Here is a 19,323-nt window from a genome sequence, read left to right on the forward strand (position 1 = left end):
AAATAAATGTCCTATTGATTTCTGCTATACCCTATTTTGATCTAGAAGAATGAAGCCAATGTTTTATTTTCTCGTTTTAGGCAAAGTAAAAAAAAAAAAAACCAACCCAAAACTTTCTTGGTAAGGTGCACTGTGGTGGTGTTTAATGCCATGCTGATAGACTGATCCAAAGTAAGGAGCAGATTAATTAGATCTGCAACTGTAGGAATTACTCCTTTTCTGTTGCTTAGCCTGATAGGAGGTGGCTCCATTTTTAATAGTAGTTAGCCATTATTTCTCCTAAGATAAAGCTTCCTCAACATAAAGTACAGTGCAACTAATTGGAAGTTGCCAGTCTTAGGTTTCCCTATTTTACATACTTCAAGTCAGTCTTCTAAATTACTGACTTTATTGTCAGAGGTCATGATGATCCACAACTACTACTAGAGTCCACCGGGAACTGTGGTGCTCAGCACCCATGAAAATCAGATTACCTAGTTTGAGACTCAGACTTGCATGCTTAGCATGAGGTGAAATACTCTGGGTCGAGGGAGCACCTGTGTGCATACAGTTGCTGGAATTGTTGAGTACATTTTCTAGATGCATACAGAATCACAGAACTGCCTAGGTTGGAAGGAACCTTTCAGATCATCTAGTCCAACCATCAACCTGACACTGATGAAAAGATGAAAACCATCACTAAACCACATCTCTCAGCACTGCGTCTACATGTGTTTTAAATACCTCCAGGGATGGTGCCTCAACCACTTCCCTGGGCAGCCCATTCCAGTGCTTAATAACCCTTTCAGTGTAAAAATTTTTTCTATTGTCCAATCTAAACCTCCCCTGGTGCAACCTGAGGCCATTTCCTCTTGTCCTATCGCCTGTGACTTGGGAGAAGAGACTGACCCGCCCCCTCCACACCCTCTTTTCAGGTAGTTGTAGAGAGCAATAAGGTCTCCCCTTGAGGCTGCTTTTCTCTAGGCTGAACAATGCCAGTTCCCTCAGGGAACTCAGCTGTTCCTCGTAAGACTTGTAAGTTTATGAGTTACACAAGTCATGAGATTTGTGTGTTTAAGTATAAATAGTTTATCCAAAGTAATGAAATAAATTATTCCATCTTAATAAGTAATCTCTTGCTTTTCAGTGGTCCTGTCAAGGGGGAACATTTTTTAGTATTAAAAAAAGAGAAAGCTGAATAGGCAAATTTAAAAAAATAATTATCAACCCAGTTGTAATTCCTTAGGTTAATTTAACCAGTATGTGAATGTTATAGTTAGAAGTGTTTCTAACATTGTTTGTTCCTGTTTATATCTGTTGATTTACTGATACTTTGCTGACTGTGCTTCCCCCTAGTTCCACCTAGACTTGTGAGGAGTAGTAAATACTTAAAGGTTAATCCCAATTAGACCTGATTGGCACCGGCATTAAGTGTTCATGCTTGTAAACACATCCTCTCAGTTACTGAAGGTTGCAGCTCATTAGTTTCTGTAACAGGATTTTCTTTTGTGACAATAAAACAGATCATTTTAATTAGCAACAGATAATGAATTTAAACTGTAGTGAACTGTTTCTAAAGGAGTTTCAGTTAGTGCCAAAAACTCCAGACTGAATAAAATATGCAAGAGATTTGTGACTGAATAATTAGTGGTAGAGTAAAACAGTGGGAGAAAAAAAATACCTGATACAGCCCTTCTCAGTTCTCAGGTTACTGAGGGGAATAAACTAATGCTTAGAATCTGGCACAGATATATTTCCAATCAAGAAAATTAAAGGAGACAGTGAAAGTAAGTCATAGCTAAAAATAGATATTAAGAAACTAAATAGTAAAAAGCTGTGTAAGAATGTCTGCTTACATGAATCTCATTTGACGCTTTGACTGAGTGCTTTCATTCTGGTTGCTTTAACTGAATGTCTACCAGGCAGTTTACTTGCATTGTTGAAACTGTCTATATTATTTCTTTTAAATTATGTGTAGTAATTTGAAGTGACTGACTACTGATTTTCCTTACCACAATTTTAGAAATGCTACTCTTGATTAAATAGACATCAGTTAAAGTTGTGCTAAAGAGGCCACCATTTTTCTACCAGGGATAGAGCTTAATACCTCTTGGTTTGAGGTACCTAAGGACCAGCTTTCCCCTTTGCTGCTGGCAGCAAGAGTTACCAAGAACAAGCACTGTTTCACTTTCCCACTGACTCCACCAACTTAGCTTTTCTTCAAAAGCAGAAAATGTACACAGTGACTCTGAGTTTGTTTCTGAGTGCAGAACTGAGGACAAAGAAGGGTCAGCAGAAAACACAGAATGATTGAAGTAGCTGGAAAAAAGGGAGAATGTTTTTGGGACAATAAAACACATTGCAGGCAGACTGTGATACTAATAAATGACAAATAAATAGTGATATGTTAAAATAATAGAGATAATAAATGAGATATAAATGAGATAATAAACAAATAGTGAGATTTTCTTTCTTAATCCTGTCCATCTTGCCTAGATGACTTGTCAGAATGGACACAAGGCCATATCCAGGTATACACACCACTTGGCACTTAAGGGTTTTCTACATAAGTGTTCTCACTTTTCCTGTGGTATGTCTAAAAAAATTAAAAATGGTTCTAATCAAATATTAAAAGTAGGGGGGTTTTATTTCTTACATCTTCAAAGCAGATTCATGTAAGTGTTCACTGCATTAATCAAGACATTTCCTTCTGCCTTCTTGGAAAAAATCTGTAGTGTCCATTTGAAAGTTCGCATTATCAAGTTCAAATTGTTGTCAAAACCAATCCCTTTTGCCTCACTGGTGTGCCCAGCATTCCTCAGCTGCTTTATGAAAATGCAAAAGTTCGTTTACTCTAACCATACTCTTCTTCCAGCACTTTTCTCCTGTTTTCTGTTTGAGGTTTAAGCTCTTGGATTGAGTCACTCCCTTACACGCTCCATTCTGTAAGTGGGACTTTCTTTCACTGCCAATAATTTTTTTGGTTTTGTTTAAAGCCCCTTATTTTGTTTTCTCTGTCTTGCTTTGAGACCCTGGACTTTTAGGATATGTAGCCTTTTTCAAGATCTGCAAATGGTAGATACTATTGTACTAACCATCTAGTAAAGAGAAACAGGCATTACAGTGAAGGATTGCTATTTAAGAAATACGAATCTGTCGTACTGTGTTCTCCACCTTTTCTCCAGTCCCTGTAACTGCAAATTTCAGCAGTGCAAGCTTTCCTTGATGTGATTTTTTATTTTAAGTGTATGCAGAGGCCTAACCCAATTTGCTGTAGCATCCAAAGTAACAAGTAGAGTATCATTTAGGAGCTGTACTAGGAGGAGCAACTGAGGGAAGGGAAAGCCACTGATGGCTGAAAAACTAGAAAATATGCCAGGTGAACTCAGGCTTGGTTATCAGCAGTAATTCCTTACATATGCTCAATTTAACATTATATACCATTGTGATTTTCTCTTGCAACAGTCATGTATTTAAAGTTTTGTTGAGGGCCATACTAGTTGAAGTGGGTCTAGTCATCTTGTCATCTGCTGTCATGGAATATGGTTCTAATTGTTGGATTTTTATGCTCTTTCAATTAGAAGGTGTCTTGCAAGTGCACTTATGCTTTACAAAATATAAAAATCTTACAGATTTTCTAATTTGCTCAGTCTTCCCTGCAGCTGCTTCTGCCTGTCATTTCTGTGGTTTGTTAGTCTGTGCTAACTAGAGTGTGTCTACATGGATTATGTCTTTTATTAGAATAGTGGGACAGTCACAAAAATCACATGGGAGGGAGCCGGCCGGAGCTCTGGGTATACAGGTGTATATGAACAGGTGCTAGAAGTATTGATCTAAGAGGTCATCAAAAAATTTTTCTCTGTTTGTAAAACAGGTGCAAACAAGATACTTGGGGGGCAAAAAAAATACTGGGACTTTTCATTTTAAAGATTTATTGATTTATAGGCATTCCTGATAAAACATGTTTTGTTGGAAAAGGCAGTAAGGGAATATGAGAATTGGTTCAGTACATTGCATTGGTTAAAGTTTCTGCTCCCAGTGAGTGGTTAGATGAAGAAGATTGGGTGCCACAACACCAGCTATTGAGTCATCTTCACAGCATGGGGATAGCAGCAGTTTTCAAGGCAGTCAAAATCATTCTTACGGTTGAAATGCTTTGAAATGCTGTTTTACAATTTGGTACCACAAGTTTTTCCACTTGAATATTTTTCCTGTATTTTTCTCTGTTTATCTGAAGAGGTAAAATATTTAGAGCCTGTTTCAAGTTCCAAGTCTTTTGATAGTGGGCAGCGACAAGAACAGGCAGTACCAATTTACAGACACGTTTGAGAAATGTCTGAATGATTTCCCTTCAAAAGAATCAAAAATGGTTGAACTTGAAATTTTACACATAGAATTTCAAGGTATTTTATTAGCCAAGGCTAATGAGGGAGCTGTGGGGTCTGCCTTCCCAGAATCGGTGCTGCTCACCAGTCTCCATGCAGCTCCGGTGGTCTCCCTTTTAAAATCATAGAATCATAGAATCATCTGGGCTGGAAGGGACCTTCAAAGGTCATCTGGTCCGACCCCCCCCGCAGTCAGCGGGGACACCCCCAACTAGACCAGGTTGCCCAGGGCCTCATCGAGCCTTACCTTGAATGTCTCCAGGGAAGGGGCCTCAACCACCTCCCTTGGCAACCTATTCCAGTGCTCCACCACCCTCATGGTAAAGAACTTATTCCTAATGTCTAATCTAAATCTGCTTTTTTCCAGTTTAAAGCCATTACCCCTTGTTCTGTCATTGCCGGCCTTTGTAAACAGACTGTCTCTAGTCTTCCTGTAGGCCCCCTTCAGGTACTGGAAGGTTGAATGTCCTCATCAATGACAGACACCAAACATAATGCTGTATTTCCTATTTTGTACAGCATCATGCCTAAGTTGGAGGACCTTTGCTTTCACAGATGATGATCCAGCTTCGCATTGTCTGAGAATTTGCCTCGTTAGTTTGCTGCTTGGGTGTTATGAAGAGCACCTTGGAACCAGCCCTTGAGATGAAGAGAGTTACTGACAGAGCAAATGGAATAAGCACCCCAACACTGCATCTCAAATTGCCTGTTCTCTTCTGCTTCGGGTGCACTTTGAGTGTCTGCTGCTGGCCGTGCTTTGTCCTTTAATCTTGGTATGGTGCACTAAGGTGGAAAATTTGTGCATGCGTTGTCTGCTCTCAGGCAGTGTGACGCTGCTCAGACTGCAGTTGCTGCAACGTCTGGACCTTGCTTTCTAACAAGTAACTTACACCAGGTCATAATGCCTAGGAAGATTTTTTTTATTGCTGCTGTTATTAACTGTTTTCCCATATAAAGGATTTTTTTCGTGAAAATGAAACGAGATAAGCAACATAAGTTTCACTGAAGCAAACTTACTTTTAGATTATTTTTAAAATAACAATAGAAATATGATATTAGAGCCTAGGGTCCATCTTTGTAAAGGGAAAGGATTGTGTTGGAACTGGACTGACCGCTGTTTTACTCAGGATTCTGCATAATTGGCCATGAACATGAACAGAAACTGTACTTACACATGAGAATTTGTTTTCAAAGAGGTATGCAAAGTGCTTTATGGTAACACACTAACAGTGAATCTGCATTGGTGATGTTGAGTGATATGACAGAGAGTGGATCTTAACTTTTCGGAAGGTGAATTTTGTGGTAGGATTTGAATAAAGAGCAGAGGTGGCAGTCTGTCCAGAGAGAAACATGGGGAGAAAGCAAGCATGTATGGAAGTGGTCTCCCGTGCCATACCAATAAACTAAAGCTGAACGCAAGCAGGTATTTGCAGATTCCCAAAGGGAGAAGGATGGGGGGAAAAAAACTTGTTGCAGAAGGAATTGTGCCTTTGAAAAGCAACGCCAAAGCAAATTGCATAGGGACGATGGAAGTGTAATAGCGGTGTTAGAGCTCTGTAAGAGTAGTGGAGGCCTGTGGAAAGAGCTAAAGCAGGAAGAGTGTGCTTTAAACCTTGTGTGTCTTTCTCTCTTCTCCAGCCTGGCAGTTGATCTATAAATGTGATTTTGAATCCAGCAGCTTGCCTGCTGCAAGATGAGTCATTAGTGTTTTTCCTTCTGTCTCTGAGCAGAAGAAGCTGCGTCCCTCTCCTTACAGCAGCTCTGGCATTTGTCAGGCTATTCATTAAGCTGATTCAGTTCATGAACCAGTTAGAGATTTGTGTGTGGAGGTGTTGAATTAATTTCTATTAGTGAGCTGATAGGATTCACTGAACAAAGGGGAACCCACTTGAACACCAGAGCACAAGCTAAGCAGGAGCATTGCATGGTAAGGTAGTGAGAAGTCCGACATTACCCAGCAGCAGACCTTCCCTTTGCAGGGGGTCAAATTGATCTTTTAGGTTGGCTGAGCTGTGTGATCAAACTTCTATGTCAAATTTCTGTATAAAATAGCACTGTTCTCTCTTCAGCGCATGGAGATTTAGAGGAACGTGCTTTGTACTGCATTGGAAAAATACTCCCCAAAAATCAGCATTATTTTAAGCCTGCCATACCTCAAAGTGGAATGACAATTGATTGAGACCTGTGTCATGATTACTTATGTTAAATCCCGTCAGTGAAAGCCTGGACAATACTTCCTGTTCATCTAAAACAATCCATTCCACCTGCAGTTAAGGTAACTTCATGTTGAACTTTCATGTTCCCTGACTAATTTTCTGGTGTTAAAGATGATCTTTTTATTTGCTTAAACTGTTCTAGAAATATGCAGACAGCATATTAAACATACCCTGACATCATCCAGATCTACCTAGAATCACTTATCTTTTTTTTTTTTTTTTTTTTTTTTGTAGTGGCTTTTGGAGAGTATTTTAGGCATTGGAACTGTCTTTTAGGAACAAAAGGAATGGGGAAATTAATCTGCAGTGTAATTAACGCAGCATTAGAGTGAAGATTTATTTACTCCATAGGGATGATAATGCAGATTTTGCAGTACAGATTAAATTTTATGTTATTGTAAATGCTCTTGCTGACAGAACTCCAGGCTTTTGGTACACTGTACCTGAAGATGCAGCAGAGCTAGCTAAAGTAGCAGGTAGCAGGCACTAGGTGTTAAGGAAAATGGCAGTCTGGCAGCCTGTAACCTCTGGGCGGCAGCAGCGAACAATTTTCCGTGCGAGGGACTGTACTTTCCACAATGAGACCCAGCTACCTTGTCCTTCCTTACGGGGCGTCGCGGCCCCCATCACAGCGGGACGTGCTGTCACAACCAGCCTGTGATTTCCTGAATTTCTGGAATTTCTTCTTTGGTTGGGTTTTTTTTCCTTTGTTCGGTTTGCCTTTTTTTCTTTTGCCTTTCCCTATTTGTTTACCCAAATTAAATGTTTGGATATTCAGATGTTTGGAAGTCAGACCAGCCTGATCCTCAAGACTTGGCTGGAGCAGGCTCAAGGAGCATGGAGTCCCTTTGATGTCTGTGTGGATCCGGCTTACGCCAGGGCTTGGTCACAAAGACTTCACCTCAGAGCCCAGCCTTTCTGTTATGGGTGGGCTGTTGCATTCACCTGTAGTCACAGAATCACAGAATCACATGGGGTTGGAAGGGACCTCTGGAAATCATCTAGTCCAACTCCCCAGCCAAAGCAGGTCCACCTAGAGCAGGTTGCACAGGAACATATCTTATTTTATCTGGTTATTAGTAGGGGCAAAATGCTTTTGCTTATAAATAGTGTGAGCCTGCTTCACAAGTTAGAATGACAGTGCGGAGTCATTTTATAGGGTAGAATTAGATTCTGACAAGTTTTATTTAAAAAACTTGATAATCTCTATCTCAGGAGCTACCTGTAGAATGCTTTAATTTTTCTCAGCATATTTCCATTAAATTACCCAAGTACATAAAAAAGCTAGTACCTCTGACCTTTCCCTTTTTCAATCCGAGATAAAGAGCTGGATTACAGTCAAATGCCATGTAATTTCTCTACTACTGAATAAAGAAGTCAATAAAGGTTTTGTAAATAGCAGATAAGCATGAATCAAATATTTTTACATAACAAAACCAGAATGTTCTAAACAGTTGAAGCTATTTTTAAGCAAGGAGACAATTATCCTTCCTAAGCATATTTTAGTCATTATTTTTCTCCAAAAACTTTGAAGTGTACTTAGTTTATAATCTTTAAAATTATATATTTAAAGACTGAATATTATTATTTGCCTTAGAAGCCTGGGAATAGCACCAGATGCCTATTAATCTGTGGCTTACGGTAGCTACCCCTTTAAGTGCTATCTTTCTGAATGAGAAAAGCAAACAGCTGCTGAATTGCATTGAAAAAGTGATGTTCTTCTTAGACAAGGATTTGTGCAACAGCATATTTTAATTTGAATTCTTTCCACTGTCTTATGTAGGGACAGACTCTTTCGATTTCTACCGGCCCCACCCCTATTTATTTTTCTTTTTTTTTTTTTCTTTTTTTGGTAATCCCCAGGCCTAAAATGAGTGGAAGAAACAACACTTAGTTGTCCTAAAATGAAGCCAGGCCATGCAGAAAAATGGACTGTTTCTTTGTCTATAGAGACAACTTGTTTGCTAGATAGAACATATTTTACTTCTCCCTCTGGGGCTCATTAATATCTGCAATTAGTTAAAATAGAAGACTTCAGCATCGCCACATTCAGAAAGGTTTCTAATTTCTCAGTGGTTTGAGAATCCTCCACTCTGTTTCCCCAAAACCTTAGCTATGCCAAATTACCATCTCATAAACCAAGCTCGATCTACTTTAGCTTTAATAGTATTGCCCATCTTTGCTGTATATATGCATATTTTTCCTTGATGTGGTTATTTTGAAATCTTCTGATTGTAAAGCCCTGTGGCATTAAAGTATGCAAGACAATCACAGCTCTCCTGCCTTATTTTTGGATGTCATCATGTGCCCCATTTGCCTATTTCATTTGAGTAATCTAGGGACAGTGATGATGCCACTGAAAGTCTTAGTGGATGTGGCAGAATAAATTAGCTGAGAATCCTTCTCAGAAGGAACCATTGTTTCAACAAAAAAAATGGCAAAACCACCGCATCCTATTTCAAAACCAGCTAATACAGGTTTGCATAGCCTTCTCCAGGTTGTCAGAAGTTTGTTCTGTGGGAATATGAACTCACTCCTTCCTCTGAGCTGGCTGGGGGTCCTCTTTGTATGGTATGAGCTTCAGACAGGCTCTCAAAGGGGGAGAGGACCTTGAGGGAGGACCTTGCTAGTAGACATCCACAGAAAATGCTGGTACTGACAGCTGTGGGCGTTCGGGGCAACATCTGGCTGGTATACTCATACCTCAACTTTAGGCATACTCTTTCCTATTGAGATGCACAGACTTATGCTTGCCACCCCTAAAATAAGATTTATTAAGCCAGAAAGCAGAAAGCTGCATAAGGTAATCCAGAGAAGAAAATGAACACACACACACACACACACTCTCCAGCCTCAAACACTAACTTCTACTTTGCTCAAAAACGCTTCTCTCAGCTACGAACCCATTCACCTGCTGAATGCAGCAGGGCAGGTGAGTGGGTATTACAAAACAGAAAGCCAGCAACTTTGCGTAGTCTTCTGCTTAATATTTCATGTGGCAGTTGCCAGAGGTCTGTCCTCCAGACTGCACAGTTCTACTATGTACCTTGTGTCAACTCTAGCCAGAGCTCTCTAAATTGAGATAGGTCATGAATCAATCAAGAATCTAACCCTGCGCTCCCAAACTCACATTTGTGTGTTGAGTCAGCGCATAGAGGAATCAAAAAGGTACTAAAGCTGGCATCAGTGAGATGGTGGGACTGGGTGGTGGAGGGATGAGGGGGCAAAGGGCATTGAGAAAGAAGAGTGAGGCAGCTGCTAGGAAAGCCGAGCTGCCCGAGGTGTCATGACTTCGTTGTTCAGAGCACCCAGATGGGACGTAGTGATACTGGTTACAATGCCACCTTCTCCTGGGGGGACAGAAATTGGTCTCCTGTGTGTTGGGAAGTGCTTTGGCCAATGGCCATTAACCTGTAGAGTGCTTTAAGTAAGAGTTTTGCCTTTGTGTGGCTGCAGTGTGAGAGGACTGACCCTGGAGTCCTTCTCAACTAAATCCTTCAACCAAAAATTGCTTGGGCCAGAGGGGAGTGAGCATTTGTGAGCATTTTGCTGCTTGATCAGGGTACTTTCATAGCTCTTTCTTGAAGCAGGGCCTGTGACCCACAGCTTTCCACCCAGCTGAGTGCTGCAAACACCGAGCTGTACAGACTTCCTTTCACTGTGGGTCATTATTTACTCAGTGCAAAGTGAAACAGCTTCAGCTAGAGGGGTCAGAAAGACCCACTCCAAGCTGTATTCGAACAGTTAGGGCAGCACTATGGGACCTGTGCATTAAAATCTTCTTGGACAGACAAGAAAGCACTCACTGAGGACATTCAATTCTTACTCCTGATTAAAAGAGGGAACAGTCCTTTTTGTGTGGAAAGAAAGCCTACTCCCTTACATGTCTTGAAGAACATCTACTTGAATGGGTCCTGCGTGTGAGGCAAGTGGGGTGGAAAATGAGACTGGTGATTTGTGTCAAGTCTGAGGCTATGGGTAAGTCCAGCGTCAGCAAAGTGCTCAGGCTCTGGGTTTCTCTGGGTGACAAGAAGCTGCTGAGCTTGCCATGCAAGGTTGGGCATCTGCATGATATATGCAAATACTGACCTCTCCAGACAAGGAAATTAATTTAGGGTGTCCCGTATCTTGGAAAGTTGGGTAACCACCAACATTTAAGTCCTTTTAATGGTTCTAATGCAAGCTGCAAGATGACAACAAAGCACAGTTGTGTTTTTGCACGCTTGTAACTTGCCATCTCACTGAAGTGAAGTGGGGGTCAATAAGAGAGGCTTCCTGCAGTTTCAGGAATCTCCTTGTCCTGTTGTTGCTGTGCAGAAGGACCATGCAAATTCATATCGTCCCTAGAGCCAAAGTAAAGCAGCTATTCTTCTCAGTGAGTGCCAGGATGGTGCCTGCTGCATTGTGTGCAGTCCAGAACAGCGAACATCTATCACATTCAACTCCCAGGGCTCAGCTGTGCCTTAAAGACATGGTTTAGCTTTTAACAGCACTGATCAGCACACAATGTGCTGACTGTCATTCCTAAAGAACAAAATGACAGATGGGCTTATGATACGTTTGTCTGGAGGTAGAGAATGAGAAGAGCAACTTGGTTACTAATTACCTTCTCACTATTGAAAAGAGAATGTCCCTATGCTTGACAAAATTTGCATGAATGTGGCAAAATTAATGGACTTTTTCACCCTCAGCTGTCCCAAGAGTGAGCTTAACACCATTGTCTTCAGTGTGGCTCTGAGATTTGAATGCAGCCATTTGCATTCAGGAGGGCAGCACAGACACAACGTGAGAGTTCAAGAATTTTAAAATACATCTCTGTCATCAGGCTGTTTTGCAGAGAGAGTGCTGCTGAGTAACTGCCAGGGGCCATATCAGTGACTGTTAACATTGTTTCTTTTTGTTATGCTTTTTTTTTTACGCTATTTGTATCTGAGTATCAATAAAAAACCTATTCTTTCAGATCTGTTATTCAGGCTACTATTCCTAAATTGGTGTGCCTGCTCTTACATAAAAAGAACACACCTGATGTGCTGCGAACTAATACATGAAACACTGATTCCATCTAATTGTTGTTGTTATTTGTTGTGTACATTGTGGGGTGAGTCTCTGATATGTGAGAAAATGCATACAGCTGTGCAAGAAGGCTCAGTAATCTTAGGAAGTAAGGTTCTACTGGGGGTGAGCTAAAGTAGAAGGTAAGAATTGTGTCCTTAATGACTGTATGTACTAGACAAAGTATTTTGACTTTAAATTATATTTAAAATTGTTTACAGATAAGTACTGTTAAGATCCTTTGTATGAAAGTCTTTATGAGATATTATCCATTATGTGTTTCATCTGATTTTTTTTTAAAATGCTGCTTAAACACTTGCGTTCCATGACAGGCCTATTGTTAGTCTAACAATTCAATAAGTAGATACATTAAATGCTGTAAAATAAATTTAGTTTATCACTTAATCCTATACCTAAAGAACGTTTTGGGTTGGAAATTTTTCAAAATTGATCAACGACGTTTATCAACTCAGACTCCAGATTTCTTCACTAGTTCTTGGCATAATGAAAGATGATTATGGAGGTGGTGGTGTGGGAAATATTAAAAGCAGTGTGTTGCTTGCCTAGGTATGAAAACGGGAATCATTTGCAGGGCTGCATTTGAAAAATAAAATTAAAACTGAAGCATAGCTATCTTGACAGTGGAAACAGAAGCTGAAAGCTTAAGGAGTATAGATGCTGCTAATATTCAGGTAAATGCTCTAGGCTGTTTTGCTTGTTTTGAAAACCAATTTCAGCAACGCAGTCAGTATATTGGGTATTCTACTTGTTTAACTTCTGAGGCTGCCTTGACAGCAGTGAGGTGGCTGACTCTTAATGGCAGCAATTTTTTTTGCTTTGGTTAGATTATGGTGGGTCTTTATTGCGGGTCTAATCAGTAGCAGAAGGTTACATCTTCATGTGGGTCTAATTCAGAGTTTCTGCGTCATTAATCTGAAGAATGTCATTTCAGATAGTTGATGAGCACTTAAGTACTGCTCACAGCCTAGCAAAGCCAACAAAAATATATTGTTGTAATCTGAACTTTTTTTCTTTTGGAAACAACACCGTTCAAAACAGATTTCACCATCTACTTTTGTTACTTTTGGCCTTTTCAGTTTATCTTCAGTTAGCTTGGCTGATCTGTTTTTCTTCTTTCTCTTTCGGCTTCTCTGGTCCCTCCCAATATCCAAAGCACAAACTGTATCAGTGCTGTGATAAAGGGTGGGCTGCACTTTCTGCACAGCATTCAGATATTTTCTTCATGGCTCTCCGTGTGAAGTCCACCTTCCCTCTTTCTTTCTTGAGAGCCGTGTACTCGTAGGCTTTCAGCTTGCTGTAATAGTCTGAGAATTTGTTATAGAGAATGGAAATAGGCATGCCATTCAGGATTATTCCAAACGCAATGCAGAGGAACGCAAACAGGCGGCCAAGGTGAGTTTCTGGACACATGTCTCCGTATCCCACTGTAGAGATGCTGACCTACAGACAAACCAACATTCAGCTTATTAGCTGAAAAGAAACATACAAACAGATATGTTCAGGGATCAGGGACAATTTTGAAGTTAGGGTCTTTGCACTTTTCATCATAAATCTGAAATACTCTCTGCTGCCTTTTCTTCTGTACTGTCCATCTTGTGCAAAAATCCCTAGTTTATTATAAAATCCCTCTCATGCAGTAAAGAAAAACAACAGCGCAGTTAGACAGAACTCATGAGGATTTTTAAAAGCTTTGTCCTGCAGAGGGAATTTCCAAACAATTTCCACAGCAGCCTGTCTAGAAGGTGGGTTTGCTCGGCTGTGGTGAATGGATAGAGATGGCTCCCTGACCGGCAGGCAAATCCAGTGCTAACTGCAGCCCTGCTCCCTCATCGTGTCACTTGGAGCAGATGCCCTGTGTCTAAATCCAGTGTGCTTATAAAACCCGGTAATTTGGGACCTATTCTGGGGGTTGTATTTTGAGTGCTACTTTTGTTTGCCATATATATTTATATTCATATATATGAACAAATGAAAAACACATGAAAAGCTTCAGCTAATTGTGAAATAAATTTTTATAATGTTTGCGCTATAGGAAGAAGTGGCCCAGGACTTTGAAGTTTATAGATAAAATCTCCTATAGTGGTTACATACCTACAAGGAGCTATGGAAAAAACAAAAGTCTTTCTCTGCTGCCTGGAAGTTTCTGCTTGCAGTGTATTCTCGCAACGTATATATTTATAGACCTAAATTGTTTAATCTTCCTGCTCAGCAAATATGTCAGAGGTTACAAAAGTGAGGTGTATGTGTGCCTTCAGTAAGGAACATTCCAGCTTGTTTTAGCTGACAGGTACACAGATAGGAAATTTTGACTGAATTCCCCTTTGAAGCAGGGTTTGGGGTTTGATTAAAATGTTGTTTTTTTTTTTTTTTGTGGGAGTAATGGCATTTAGTTTATCATTTTATATGAATCTGTACATTTTGCCATCATGTTGTCTACATTGTTTCACAGACTTTTTTCTTCCCCACCCTCAGCATTTTTTCTTTTTAGGCTACGGATATACGAAGACACTGTGGTTTATACAGACCCAGAACTATACCAAGTACTGCAATATTTTCTTTGTAAAATTTGGTTTCATGGATGTTTGCTTATGGGGATGCTACATATGAATGATGTACTCCCAAACATTCAGCACAAAATACCTCCTAATATATGTGCTTCCACTTCACACATCTTGATTGTTATTAATTTTTACATTTAGTAAATATAACTCATTTTTCTCTGGCACATAAAACTTGCATACTTTTGCCAACTGGCACTCCCTAGTCTGTGCAAGGGATCTTTTTCAACCAATGAATTTTATTTAATTTTTTTCACAGTATCTCAACACACTGTGTATCTGTAATCTAAAACTTTGGCAGAAATAAACCGCAGGCAGTAAGACTTTCACTGTAATGCCCTTGTGGCTCTAGCACTGAAAAAAGTCTTTCGAAGGTCATGATGTGCAGTCTGTCATCCTCTAACATGCTAAATAAAATGTTATTTTGAATGAGGAAAGCATTAGGGTACATGAGACAGCACTGGGTAAGCACATTTGTAGGATGCACCTGGTGCTTCCTGTGGAATAAAAAGGATTAGTCACTTGGTTTAATGGAAATTAAGTCACTGGATTTGAATGATAATACAGGATAAATATCTCCAAAAATAAATACTGAGATGAAGGCAAGATGTTTATCTCTACCAGCCAGGACAAAACCATCATCCTGTGATAAGGTTCTGTTCCACTGGCATAGTCTTCTACCTCGCCTCTGACCGTTTGGAAGGGATACTTCTCCTCCTGTGTGTGTTAGACCATGAACGCTGTTGGATTTTAATGAAATTTGAGTGATCTTGGTTTTCACTCTTAAAGAACTAATGAGCTTTAAAAAGAGTTTTATGCCTTGGAATTGCAATGTGAATGCTACAGTTCCTCTTTTGGAGACACTTGCTCAGCTAAATAGCCCTTTCTCATGTAATCGTGGTCATATAGGTTTCTTAGGTGTATCTAAGTGATCACAGTGTCACCAGCTTGCAGAAACGAGCCTTAAAGATTTTGCATATATCCTGCATGTTCACAAAACAAAATATAAGGCTAATGTCCTTATTTTAGTAATGTATGAAGCACAATTTTTTTCATAACCTGTGTATATCACTTAAAGATGACCTATCAAGGTCATGTTACACAACCCTTTCCTTTATTCACTGATTTTTCCCTCCTTCCCAGGCCCCAGCTTAAAGGATATTCAGGACACGTATGTTTGCATGTACATACATATATAAATGCCTATGTCTGCCTGCAGGGCCGCATTTTCTGCCATCCACCGAATCACTATAAATACATGTAAGGGAAACCACCACATCTCATCAGCCGTTGCTGAACCAGAAGTGCAGACCATGGGCTTCCAGGGCCCCTGGCCAGGAGAAGTGACATCGGATGGGTTGGGGTCGCTGTCCTGTGCACCCCATACGCAGCTTGATGCATCCAATGCCTATGCTGATCAACCAGCATGAGAAGATCTTCTCTCCCCTTTCCAGGCCATTTGCATGGGCTTCCTTCCTCAGGGAAGCAACTGGGACACAGGGGGTCAAAAGTGTTCCTGGGCCCCTGACATAAACATGGATTATGGAGGCCACCATCACCTGCTGCAGAACGACATGTACGCTATGACAGACTAGAACAAGTCTTAGAGTTATGGACAGCCAAGATATGGGCCCTTTGCTTTCTCTCAGCACCTGTAATGTCTAGCTGCCCTCTTATTTGATCCAGGCTGCTGTAGATATGCACATCTTCAGCAGCATAACAGAGCTGTTATTTTCCAGCTGTGAAAGGCTGCAGGAGCAGCACAGGCAGGGATCAACTTCCACTTTCCTCAATGCCTTGATAAAACTATCCCCTTCCCTACCAAAACATTGTAAAAATGGTAATTGTGAAGCTGCCATACTTGCGCATGAAGAATGTCTGTTAAGCATTTGCTTATAGCCTGCAGATCCCTCTCCATTGCCTGTTAGTCTTGATAAACCCAGAAGTGTTTCTTTGTCTTCACAGCTCACCTTGAAGGATATAACTATCATTTTGATCTCACAATAGTTTGAGAAGCATTGGTTAGCCTTCTATAAGTGAATGTATGTCCATCCTTGGGTGTTAATGCAATCCAAGTCTGGAGCCGAACTGTTTCCCAAACCTTTTAGGGTTGAATTTCAAGTTTGGGATGCTGGAACAGTTCTGCCAGGAAATTGCCAGACCCAGAAAGCATTTAAGCAAGGTGGAGGACTTTAAACTCTCACAGGTCTGTGTTCCTGGCTAAATCTTCATGCCCCTGAAAGATGTGAACCCAACAGCCTGGAAAATGCTGCCTTAAAAATACCCCTCCGCATAACAGCATAGTACAGGTCAGTGATAGTTCAGACCTCTCAAGGAGACGTGTCCAAATGCCTTAGGGCACTAACCCAGTGGCAGTCTCTAGAAATGAGGTCATTCTCTCTTCATTTCTGAGGCTTTTCAGCTGAAACTCAGCCAGTTACCGTCACTCCAAGTGTTTGGGATGGAACTAAAATCACACTCTTTCTAGCAGAGGTTGAAAAAAAAGATTCAAGGTGACGTTAACCAGCTCTCAGTACTGACTGATGTGGGATTCAAACTGGTGACCTAGATGTAGAAGGCAGTTTATCCCATTATCAACCCCTTGAGCTATTCTGCTTCTTTTTGTATTTATTCCTCTGCAAGTCTGGCATAGTATAAATAACTGCCAATGTTTTGCGTGTGTGCAGACATGCACTTTAGACATGCCACCTAAAGAACAGAACACAATCTCTTGTGTAAAACAACTTGTGTTGCTCCTAATGTATTTTTAATGGCCAGAGATCTGGGACAGTTTTGGCTTTGCAAGTTTGAGTGACCAGCCTATAGTTAGTAACCTATATCTTCCCATGTTGCAGTTGTATGATGGGTCACGGTAGATCTGCAAAAAGAACAAGAATGAAAATCCTGTGTCCACCTGCAACCAGCTAGGCTGATGGAAACCTTTTTTTTTTTTTTTTTTAACACTGACAATGGGATTAAATGGGGAAATGTTTTCTCTCCTGCCTCTTTGCCCACTTCTTTAAAAGCACAAGTGCTGTCTGCATTTGGTCAGATGGGAATTTCAACACTGTCTGCCTGATTAAGCCTTGATTTAAGCTTACAGCAGAGATGAATGAGTGCGTGTGTGTGTGCGTGAGTGAGTGCATATGTCCTGTAAGCTCAGAATTCAGAGCAGATGTTCACTGATCTGAGCCTGCTGTTTTCAAGACTATCAGCGACTCTAGCAAAGAAGGGGAGGAGGAGGGAGGGAAGGTCTCTGGCTACCCAGCAAGGTGAGATGTGTTTACTTACGGCAGCCCACCACCAAGCATGGGGGATGCTGGTGAAGTTGGTACTGGAGACATCGTGCTCCACTGTGTAGACCATGGCAGAGAAGGCGAAGATGCCCATGGCAATGAAGAGCAAAAGACAGCCCACCTGCTGGTAGCACTGGCGCAAGGTAAAGCCGAAGGCACGCAGCCCTGTGGAGTGGCGGGCCAGCTTGAGGATGCGGAAGATGCGCATGAGGCGCATGATGCGAAGCACTTGTCCCACCTTGCCCACCCGTCCCACCTTCTCGATATCGTGCTCGTGTTGAGAGCCCCGACCTCGGGGCTGGTCGTCATCAGCAAAACATTCCAGCAACAGCTGCAGGTAGAGGGGCAGGATGGCAATGAGGTCTACTGCATTGAGGGCGCTGCTGGCAAAGCGGCGCAGGTCTGGGGTAGAGACCAAGCGCAGCAGGTACTCCAGTGTGAAGAATGCGATGCACAGGGTCTCAATATGCTCCAAGACAGGTCGACTCTCCCCACTCTTCCGGTCTACCTGCTGCATTTCCTCCACAGTGTTGAGTGCCAGGGCCACCACGGAGATGAGCACGAAGAAGCTGGAGGCCACTGCCATCACCTTGGCAGTGACAGAGGAGAAGGGCTTCTCCATGAGGTTCCAGAGGCGCCAGCGTTGGGGACCATAGTAGCGCATGTGGTGGAAGAGCTGTTCATTCTCCTGAGCCTCTGCCTGGGAGCGCAGCTCCCGCTGGACCTTCAGCTGCTCGCTCAGCTCGTCGCGGCGCTCCTCGAAGCAGATGCGGCAACAGCGAGGTGTGTATTTGAGCCGCACACCCCAGTAGCTCAGCTCCTCCAGGAAACTACGGGGGCACAGCTCATCCCGCACCCGCAGCACCCCCGAGGCATAGAAGTTGTACACCAGCTGGAAGACAGCTGGGTCCCGGTCAAAGAAATACTCATCTACTTGGGCAGCGTAGTCATCACACAGGCCCAGCTGGCAGCGACGGTCAGTGGAGGTAGCCAGGCGGCCCAGGCGGGTCTTGGGATAGATAGCCACTGCCTGGTAGGTGAGACGGTAGCTTTGGCCACCCACGTTGATGTTCAGCACGGATGAAGTGGAAGCTGTGGCCGGTGCTCCAGAAGAAAGGGCAGGGGAGCAAGGAATAGATGAGAAGGGCTTGTTTTCACCCTGAAATGTGTCTCCACTTGGCCATTTTCCTTGTTCTTTCTCTTCTTCTTCCTCATCTTCATCATCCACATAATAGTTGTAATTCCCCTCAGGTCCCAGGAGCAGCAAGGGCTGGGAGTTCAATCGAGCAGTACCGGAAAAGCCACTCTGCCTGTCTACGTGCCTGCCTTCATTATCCTTCCCCTTGTCGGGCTGCGGGATGACATTTGGTGATTCCCTCTCTCTGCCTTTATGTTTTAGGAAAGGAAACTGTCGCCGCATGTTAAACTGGAACATACTATTTTTCCTTACTCTTCTCGCTTCTTTGCATTCACCTGATCGAGGAATTAACACCCGTCCTTTCCAACACTACAAAGGCTGACAATCCAGTTTTCTTCTCTCTTTATCTTGGTAGCATCACACACAGCAGCGGTTCTGCATTTTTCTCCCTGCCAGCCACCACTCCAGTTGTTGCAAAAGCTCCGTGTGGGATATAGACACATGAAGACTGCTGTTGACCGTTTTAATCTTGCTGACAGGGAAGATCTGAGTGCTTAGAGAAGGGGATTTAAGGGCTATTATCCCGTTCCAGCCTCATCTCCCTCAGGCTGTGACGTGAATGATTATGGATCCATAAATCTATGAAAAATCAGTAGGAAAAAAAAAAACCCTAAAGTT

At 41.9% G+C, this 19,323-nt stretch overlaps 1 protein-coding gene across 1 annotated transcript; it reads right to left on the reverse strand.

Annotated features, from left to right (window-relative positions):
- Positions 1 to 12,817: 12,817 nt before the first annotated feature.
- KCNV2 (potassium voltage-gated channel modifier subfamily V member 2) lies at positions 12,818 to 18,942 on the reverse strand. Its single transcript, XM_074166336.1, has 2 exons — positions 17,503 to 18,942; positions 12,818 to 13,093 (listed from the first exon to the last, which is right to left on the reverse strand). The coding sequence occupies exons 1-2, from the start codon at positions 18,940 to 18,942 to the stop codon at positions 12,818 to 12,820; spliced, it is 1,716 nt and encodes a 571-aa protein (XP_074022437.1).
- Positions 18,943 to 19,323: the final 381 nt, after the last annotated feature.

This window comes from Numenius arquata, chromosome Z (assembly GCF_964106895.1).
Source record: "Numenius arquata chromosome Z, bNumArq3.hap1.1, whole genome shotgun sequence".
NCBI classification, from domain to species: domain Eukaryota; kingdom Metazoa; phylum Chordata; class Aves; order Charadriiformes; family Scolopacidae; genus Numenius; species Numenius arquata.